The sequence below is a fragment of the Oncorhynchus gorbuscha genome, linkage group LG19 (assembly GCF_021184085.1).
Source record: "Oncorhynchus gorbuscha isolate QuinsamMale2020 ecotype Even-year linkage group LG19, OgorEven_v1.0, whole genome shotgun sequence".
NCBI lineage: Eukaryota > Metazoa > Chordata > Actinopteri > Salmoniformes > Salmonidae > Oncorhynchus > Oncorhynchus gorbuscha.
In genome coordinates this window covers 71,964,759-71,975,455 of record NC_060191.1, presented here as the reverse complement: position 1 = coordinate 71,975,455, position 10,697 = coordinate 71,964,759, and the positions used below count along the sequence as shown (strand labels likewise).

The window sequence follows — 10,697 nt, the reverse complement described above, 5'->3', positions numbered from 1 at the left end:
CTCCTCCCCAGGTATCCAGACCATTGAGGTTCTATCTCTCTATCTCTCCTCCCCAGGTATCCAGACCATTGAGGTTCTATCTCTCTATCTCTCCTCCCCAGGTATCCAGGCCATTGAGGTTCTATCTATCTCATCAGGTATCCAGACCATTGAGGTTCTATCTCTCCTCCCCAGGTATCCAGACCATTGAGGTTCTATCTCTCCTCCCCAGGTATCCAGACCATTGAGGTTCTATCTCTCCTCCCCAGGTATCCAGACCATTGAGGTTCTATCTCGCTATCTCTCCTCCCCAGGTATCCAGACCATTGAGGTTCTATCTCTCCTCCCCAGGTAACCAGACCATTGAGGTTATATCTCTCCTCCCCAGGTATCCAGACCATTGAGGTTCTATCTATCTCATCAGGTATCCAGACCATTGAGGTTCTATCTCTCCTCCCCAGGTATCCAGACCATTGAGGTTCTACCTCTCTATCTCTCCTCCCCAGGTATCCAGACCATTGAGGTTATATCTCTCCTCCCCAGGTATCCAGACCATTAGGGCTCTATCTCTCCTCCCCAGGTATCCAGACCATTGAGGTTCTACCTCTCCTCCCCAGGTATCCAGACCATTGAGGTTCTATCTCATCAGGTAACCAGACCATTGAGGTTCTATCTCTCCTCCCCAGGTATCCAGACCATTGAGGTTCTATCTTACTGCAGTGATGTGGTGTGTTCTGAGCACGTCATCGTCAGTGGACACTATGACAGGAAGATACGCTTCTGGGACAGCAGGTAGGAGTACTCCCATATAGCTGTAACCCTACCCATATAGCTGTAACTCTACCCATATAGCTGTAACCCATATAGCTGTAACCCTACCCATATATCTGTAACCCATATAGCTGTAACCCTACCCATATAGCTGTAACCCATATAGCTGTAACCCATATAGCTGTAACCCTACCCATATAGCTGTAACCCATATAGCTGTAACCCTACCCATATAGCTGTAACTCTACCCATATAGCTGTAACCCATATAGCTGTAAATCTACCCATATAGCTGTAACCCATTCCGTATAGCTGTAACCCTACCCATATAGCTGTAACCCATATAGCTGGAACCCTACCCATATAGCTGTAACCCATATAGCTGTAACTCTACCCATATAGCTGTAACCCTACCCATATAGCTGTAACCCATATAGCTGTAACCCATATAGCTGTAACCCTACCCATATAGCTGTAACCCATATAGCTGTAACCCATATAGCTGTAACCCTACCCATATAGCTGTAACCCATATAGCTGTAACCCTACCCATATAGCTGTTACCCATATAGCTGTAACCCTACCCATATAGCTGTAACCCATATAGCTGTAACCCTACCCATATAGCTGTAACCCTACCCATATAGCTGTAACCCATATAGCTGTAACCCATATAGCTGTAACCCTACCCTTATAGCTGTAACTCTACCCTTATAGCTGTAACCCATATAGCTGGAACCCATATAGCTGTAACCCTACCCATATAGCTGTAACTCTACCCATATAGCTGTAACCCATATAGCTGTAACCCTACCCATATAGCTGTAACCCATATAGCTGTAACCCATATAGCTGTAACCCTACCCATATAGCTGTAACCCTACCCGTATAGCTGTAACCCATATAGCTGTAACTCTACCCATATAGCTGTAACCCATATAGCTGTAACCCTACCCGTATAGCTGTAACTCATATAGCTGTAACCCTACCCGTATAGCTGTAACCCATATAGCTGTAACCCATATAGCTGTAACCCTACCCATATAGCTGTAACCCTACCCGTATAGCTGTAACCCTACCCTTATAGCTGTAACCCATATAGCTGTAACCCTACCCGTATAGCTGTAACCCTACCCGTATAGCTGTAACCCATATAGCTGTAACCCATATAGCTGTAACTCATATAGCTGTAACTCATAAAGCTGTAACCCATATAGCTGTAACCCTACCCGTATAGCTGTAACCCATATAGCTGTAACCCATATAGCTGTAACTCATAAAGCTGTAACCCATATAGCTGTAACCCATATAGCTGTAACCCTACCCATATAGCTGTAACCCATATAGCTGTAACCCTACCCGTATAGCTGTAACCCTACCCGTATAGCTGTAACCCTACCCGTATAGCTGTAACCCATATAGCTGTAACTCATAAAGCTGTAACCCATATAGCTGTAACCCTACCTATAATATGTACTGGCACTACTGTGTACTGGCCAGTATGTTATTTTTATCTTGCACGAAGTTGTCTGTGACTGTTGATTCTTTGATATCCTGACCCTGTCTGGTTTTATCCTGAGATGACTTGGTGAAATCAGAATAATGACCTCAGAATTTGACAGATGAGTTCTACCTCAGTGTCTGTTTCTCTCCTGAGCTCTATAACCCTGACTACATGTCTGTTTCTTCCCTGACCTCTGACCCTGACTTACATGTCTGTTTCTTCCCTGACCTCTGACCCTGACTTACATGTCTCTTTCTCCTCTGACTTCTGACCCTGACTACATGTCTGTTTCTCCCCTGACTTCTGACCCTGACTACATGTCTGTTTCTCCCCTGACTTCTGACTACATGTCTGTTTCTTCCCTGACCTCTGACCCTGACTTACATGTCTCTTTCTCCTCTGACTTCTGACCCTGACTACATGTCTGTTTCTCCCCTGACTTCTGACCCTGACTACATGTCTGTTTCTCCCCTGACCTCTGACCCTGACTTACATGTCTCTTTCTCCTCTGACCTCTGACCCTATGTCTGTTTCTTCCCTAACCTCTAACCCTGACTACATGTCTGTTTCTCCGGGAGCTATAGGGTTAGCTAACGGCAGTGTTGTAGTTCTTGAGTCCACGACTCGGACTCGAGTCCAGATTTTCGTGACTCGACTTAGACTTGACCATTGGTGACTCACTCGGACTAGCCATCTTGACCATTGATGACTCACTCGGACTCGCCTTCCTGACCCAATGGTGACTCATTCGGACTCGCCTTCCTGACCATTGATGACTCACTCGGACTCGCCATCTTGACCATTGATAACTCGTCTTCCTGACCAATGGTGACTCAGACTTGCCTTCTCTTGACTTGTGTTTGCACTTACACTTGGACTGAATATTAGGCGCCCTGGGTGCACAGACGACACACAAAGCCTACATCAGCTGGTGAGTTGCGGGGGAGAAAGCGAGGATTTTGCACAGGCTCTGGCTCAGCCTCCAATCATAAGTTAATAATAATAATAATATATGCCATTTAGCAGACGCTTTTATCCAAAGCGACTTACAGTCATGTGTGCATACATTCTACGTATGGGTGGTCCCGGGGATCGAACCCACTACCCTGGCGTTACAAGCGCCATGCTCTACCAACTGAGCTACAGAAGGACCACAGTTACACATCACGCAAGCGACTCTCTTCCTTCACTGTGACCTCCAGTCACCAGCCTACTCTTTAGCTTTGCCTAGTTAAGAAATAAACAGTTCGTTTTTTTTTTATGAGTGAGTGGCGATATACTGCCGCCTGGTGGCGACTAGAAACAATTACCTAATAAGAACACTTGTAAATTGATGGACACGTGACTCGACTATTGGTGACTCGGATCTGGACTCGACTCGGACTTCAGCCATGGGGACTCGGGACATGACTTGGGACTTGACTCGGACTTGGGACTTGACTCGGACTTGGGACATGACTCGGACTTGGGACTTGACTCGGACTTGGGACTTGACTCGGACTTAGGACATGACTCGGACTTGGGACATGACTCGGACTCAGGACTTGACTCGGACTCGGGACTTGACTTGGACTCGGGACTTGACTCGGACTCGGGACTTGACTCGGACTCGGGACTTGACTCAGACTTGGGACTTGACTCAGACTTGACTCAGACTACAACACTGGCTAATGGTAGATGCACTATATGTACAAAAGTATGCGGACAACCTTTCAAATGAGTGGATTCGGCTTTTTCAGCCGCACCCGTTGCTGTCAGGTGTCTAAAACCGAGCACACAGCCATGCAATCTCCATAGACAAACATTGTTAGTAGAGTGGCCTTTTTGAAGAGCTTAGCAACTGTGGCACCATTATTGGACGCCGGATGCCGGGAGAAGACTACCTGCCCGAATGCATAGTGCCAACTGTAAAGTTTGATTGAGGAAGAATAATGGTCTGGGGCTGGTTTTCATGGTTCGGGACCCTTAATTCTAGTGAAGGGAAATCTTAATGCTACAGCTTACAATGACATTCTAGATGATTCTGTGCTTCCAACTTTGTGGCAACAGTTTGGGGAAGGCCCTTTCCTGTTTCAGCATGACAATGCCCTTGTGCGCAAAGCAAGGTCCATACAGAAATGGTTTGTCGAGATCGGTGTGGAAAAACTTCACTGGCCTGTACAGAGCCCTGACCTCAACCCCATTGAACACCTTTGGGATGAATTGGAACGTCATCTGCGAGCCAGGCCTAATCACCCAACATCAGCGCCTGACCTTAATAATGCTCTTGTGGCTGAATGCAAGCAAGTCCCCGCAGCAATGTTCCAACATCTAGTGGAAAGCCTTCCCAGAAGAGTGGAGGCTGTTATAGCAGCAATGTTCCAACATCTAGTGGAAAGCCTTCCCAGAAGAGTGGAGGATGTTAAAGCATCAATGTTCCAACATCTAGTGGAAAGCCTTCCCAGAAGAGTGGAGGCTGTTATAGCAGCAATGTTCCAACATCTAGTGGAAAGCCTTCCCAGAAGAGTGGAGGCTGTTATAGCAGCAATGTTCCAACATCTAGTGGAAAGCCTTCCCAGGAGAGTGGAGGCTGTTATAGCAGCAAAGTGGGGACCAACTCCATATTAATGCCCATGATTCTGGAATGAGATGTTTGACAAGCAGGTGTCCACATACTTTTGGTCATGTAATGTATAGGGTCAGGGTTAGTTAATGATAGCTATAGGGTTAGCTAACAGTAGCTATAGGGTTAGGGTTACCTCACAGTAGCTATAGGGTTAGGGTTATCTCACAGTAGCTATAGAGTTAGGGTTAGCTCACAGTAGCTATAAAGTTAGGGTTAGCTAACAGTAGCTAAAGGGTTGGGGTTAGCTCACAGTAGCTATAGAGTTAGGGTTAGCTCACAGTAGCTATAAAGTTAGGGTTAGCTAACAGTAGCTAAAGGGTTGGGGTTAGCTCACAGTAGCTATAGAGTTAGGGTTAGCTAACAGTAGCTAAAGGGTTAGGGCTAGCTAACAGTAGATTTAGGGTTAGTAGTTAGGGTTAGCTAACAATAGCTATAGGGTTAGGGTTAGTTAACCGTAGAGATGGGGTTAGCGTTAGTAGCTATAGGGTTAGGGTTAGCTAACAGTAGCTATAAGGTTAGCTAACGGTAGCTATAGGGTTAGCTGACGGTAGATTTAGGTTAGCTAACGGTAGCTATAGGGTTAAGGTTAGCTGATGGTAAATTTAGGTTAGCTAATGCTGGATATAGCCTCTTCTGTTTGGTATCAGCTGGGCTAACTGACACACTGTTAACACCTTCACAGTAATGTGGTTAATTGATACCCGAGCCAGTTATATTTATTAATCCATCCTGATATAGTTGTAATGGCGATGTCCAAACGAATTAGCATTATTATTAAGTGTTATGATTTGGGCTAATTTCATGGTCATAATGCTCAGTGTCTTGTCTTTTCCTTACATTACAGTAGATCAAATCAGATTGATTTATATAGCCCTTCTAACATCAGCTGATATATCAAAGTGCTGTACAGAAACCCAGCCTAAAACCCCAAACAGCAAGCAATGCAGGTGTAGAAGCACGGTGGCCAGGAAAAACTCCCTAGAAAGGCCAAAACCTAGGAAAAAACCTAGAGGAACCAGGCTATGAGGGGTGGCTTTATCGGGTGGAGATTATAACAGAACATGGCCAAGATGTTCAAATGTTCATAAATTACCCGCAGGGTCAAATAATAATCACAGTAGTTGTCAAGGGTGCAATAGGTCAGCACCTCAGGAGTAAATGTCAGTTGGCTTTTCATAGCCGATCATAGATCCACTTGTATAGCTGGCAGATGACGGAGATCACCACAGAACATACTGTAAATATAATCCTGTTTAGCTCTCCTCGCTCTGATCTGCCATTTAGTACATTATATCTAATTGCTTCTCTCTACATTACCGTGGACATTATATTGTCTATTCTCTCTACATTACCGTGGACATTATATTGTCTATTCTCTCTACATTACCGTGGACATTATATTGTCTATTCTCTCTACATTACCGTGGACATTATATTGTCTATTCTCTCTACATTACCAAGGACATTATATTGTCTTCTCTACATTACCGTGGACATTATATTGTCTTCTCTACATTACCGTGGACATTATATTGTCTATTCTCTCTACATTACCGTGGACATTATATTGTCTATTCTCTCTACATTACCATGGACATTATATTGTCTATTCTCTACATTACCGTGGACATTATATTGTCTATTCTCTCTACATTACCAAGGACATTATATTGTCTTCTCTACATTACCGTGGACATTATATTGTCTTCTCTACATTACCTTGGACATTATATTGTCTTCTCTACATTACCGTGGACATTATATTGTCTTCTCTACATTACCAAGGACATTATATTGTCTTCTCTACATTATCGTGGACATTATATTGTCTATTCTCTCTACATTACCGTTGACATTATATATTGTCTATTCTCTCTACATTATCGTGGACATTATATTGTCTTCTCTACATTACCAAGGACATTTTATTGTCTATTCTCTACATTACCGTGGACATTATATTGTCTATTCTCTCTACATTACCGTGGACATTATATTGTCTTCTCTACATTACCGTGGACATTATATTGTCTTCTCTACATTACCGTGGACATTATATTGTCTTCTCTACATTACCGTGGACATTATATTGTCTATTCTCTCTACATTACCAAGGACATTATATTGTCTATTCTCTTTACATTATCGTGGACATTATATTGTCTATTCTCTCTACATTACCGTGGACATTATATTGTCTTTACTACATTACCATGGACATTATATTGTCTTCTCTACATTACCATGGACATTATATTGTCTATTCTCTCTACATTATCGTGGACATTTTATTGTCTATTCTCTACATTACTGTGGACATTATATTGTCTATTCTCTCTACATTACCAAGGACATTTTAATGTCTATTCTCTACATTATCGTTGACATTATATTGTCTTCTCTACATTACTGTTGACATTATATTGTCTTCTCTACATTACCATGGACATTGTCTATTCTCGCTACATTACCATGGACATTATATTGTCTCTAGATGACTAAGTACATGTTCTCTATTCCTTGCTGTGTTCTGTGTGTTGGAGATGATAATGATGGTTGTTGTAAGCTCCAAGCAGCAGCAGGGCCTCTCTCTCTCTCTGACATCCCTCCTTCACTCCCCTGCTATTCGTCAACTGCAGACTTTCATGTTCCACTGTCGCTTAGCAACAGTCCACCTACATAATAGTCTCTCTCCATCACCCCCCCCAGCCCCTTCTGTTTTGGGGTTGTCTCTGTTATGACATTAGTGATATTTGCTGCGCTACATGTTTGGTGTTCATTTCTATATTTATTAGTTTCACCACGTTGATAGTGAATCGCTACAGCCCAACAGACCTGGGTAACCCTAACCTTACACCCTACACCCTACAGCCCAACCCTACACCCTAACCCTACACCCTAACCCTACAGCCCAACAGACCTGCGTAACCCTAACCTTACACCTTACACCCTAACCCTACACCCTACAGCCCAACCCTACAGCCCAACCCTACAGCCCAACAGACCTGCGTTACCCTAACCCTACACCTTACACCTTACACCCTACACCTTACACCTTACACCCTACACCTTACACCTTACACCCTACACCTTACACCTTACACCCTACACCTTTCCCCTTACACCCTACACCTTACACCTTACACCCTACACCTTACACCTTACACCCTACACCTTACACCTTACACCCTACACCTTACACCCTACACCTTACACCTTACACCTTACACCCTACACCTTACACCTTACACCCTACACCTTACACCTTACACCCTACACCTTACACGTTACACCTTACACCTTACACCCTACACCCTAACACTACACCTTACACCCTACACCTTACACCCTAACACTACACCCTACACCCTACACCTTACACCCTAACACTACACCCTACACCCTAACCCTACACCCTACACCTTACACCCTAACACTACACCTTACACCCTAACCCTACACCCTAACACTACACCCTAACCCTACACCCTAACCTTACACCCTAACCTTACACCCTAACCCTACACCCTAACCCTACACCCTAACCTTACACCCTAACCTTACACCCTAACCTTATACCCTACACCCTAACCTTACACCCTAACCCTACACCCTAACTTTACACCCTAACCTTACACCCTAACCCTACACCTTAACATACCCTAACCCTACACCCTAACCTTACACCCTAACCTTACACCCTAACCTTATACCCTACACCCTAACCTTACACCCTAACCTTATACCCTACACCCTAACCTTACACCCTAACCCTACACCCTAACTTTACACCCTAACCTTACACCCTAACCCTACACCTTAACATACCCTAACCTTACACCTAACCCTACACCTAACCCTACACCCTAACCTTACACCCTAACCTTACACCCTAACCTTATACCCTACACCCTAACCTTACACCCTAACCCTACACCCTAACTTTACACCCTAACCTTACACCCTAACCCTACACCTTAACATACCCTAACCCTACACCCTAACCCTACACCATAACCCTACACCCTAACCTTACACCCTAACCCTACACCCTATACCCTAACCCTACACCCGATACCCTAACCCTACACCCTAACCTTACACCCTAACCTTATACCCTAACCTTACACCCTAACCTTATACCCTAACCCTACACCCGATACCCTAACCTTACACCCTAACCTTACACCCTAACCCTACACCCTAACCCTACACCCTAACCCTAACCCTACAACAGACCTGCAGGGGTTTTCTGTTTCTCCCTCAGTAGAAGCTGCTACTCTTTAATAATCAAACACTTCATAACTCTGTAGTTTACAGGTCAATGATGTTGATCAATCTTTTCACTATTGTATTACAGTTAGCTACCTGCTATAGTTCAGTTAGGCACGTTGCTATGTTACATGCAGTACAGTTAGGCACGTTGCTATGTTACAGTACAGTAAGGCACGTTGCTATGTTACAGTACAGTTAGCTACCTGCTATAGTTCCGTTAGGTTACATGCGTTTAGGCTTGCTATGTTACATGCAGTACAGTTAGGCACGTTGCTATGTTACAGTACAGTACAGTAAGGCACGTTGCTATGTTACAGTACAGTACAGTAAGGCACGTTGCTATGTTACATACAGTACAGTAAGGCACGTTGCTATGTTACATGCAGTACAGTAAGGCACGTTGCTATGTTACATGCAGTACAGTTAGGCACGTTGCTATGTTACAGTACAGTAAGGCACGTTGCTATGTTACATACAGTACAGTTAGGCACGTTGCTATGTTACAGTACAGTAAGGCACGTTGCTATGTTACATACAGTACAGTAAGGCACGTTGCTATGTTACATACAGTACAGTAAGGCACGTTGCTATGTTACATACAGTACAGTTAGGTTACGTTGTACAGTTACATACAGTACAGTAAGGCACGTTGCTATGTTACATGCAGTACAGTTAGGCACGTTGCTATGTTACAGTACAGTAAGGCACGTTGCTATGTTACATACAGTACAGTTAGGCACGTTGCTATGTTACAGTACAGTACAGTAAGGCACGTTGCTATGTTACATACAGTACAGTAAGTTACACGTACAGTAGCTTGCTATGTTACATACAGTACAGTAAGGCACGTTGCTATGTTACATACAGTACAGTTAGGCACGTTGCTATGTTACAGTACAGTACAGTAAGGCACGTTGCTATGTTACATACAGTACAGTTAGGCACGTTGCTATGTTACATACAGTACAGTAAGGCACGTTGCTATGTTACATACAGTACAGTAAGGCACGTTGCTATGTTACATACAGTACAGTTAGGCACGTTGCTATGTTACAGTACAGTACAGTAAGGCACGTTGCTATGTTACATACAGTTCAGTTAGGCACGTTGCTATGTTACAGTACAGTACAGTAAGGCACGTTGCTATGTTACAGTACAGTACAGTAAGGCACGTTGCTATGTTACAGTACAGTACAGTAAGGCACGTTGCTATGTTACATGCAGTACAGTTAGGCACGTTGCTATGTTACAGTACAGTAAGGCACGTTGCTATGTTACATACAGTACAGTTAGGCACATTGCTATGTTACAGTACAGTACAGTAAGGCACGTTGCTATGTTACATACAGTACAGTAAGGCACGTTGCTATGTTACATACAGTACAGTAAGGCACGTTGCTATGTTACATACAGTACAGTTAGGCACGTTGCTATGTTACAGTACAGTACAGTAAGGCACGTTGCTATGTTACATACAGTACAGTTAGGCACGTTGCTATGTTACATACAGTACAGTAAGGCACGTTGCTATGTTACAGTACAGTACAGTTAGGCACGTTGCTAT

The 10,697-nt window shown here is 43.9% G+C and overlaps 1 protein-coding gene across 1 annotated transcript in view; it reads left to right on the top strand.

Moving 5' to 3' along the window:
• LOC124004961 (protein Atg16l2) overlaps positions 1 to 10,697 on the top strand; it is an 83,567-nt gene that overhangs the window by 18,743 nt on the left and 54,127 nt on the right. The window contains exon 6 of the mRNA XM_046313765.1: positions 666 to 771. Within this exon, the coding sequence (XP_046169721.1) occupies positions 666 to 771 (106 nt within the window). The remainder of the gene's footprint in view (positions 1 to 665; positions 772 to 10,697) is intronic.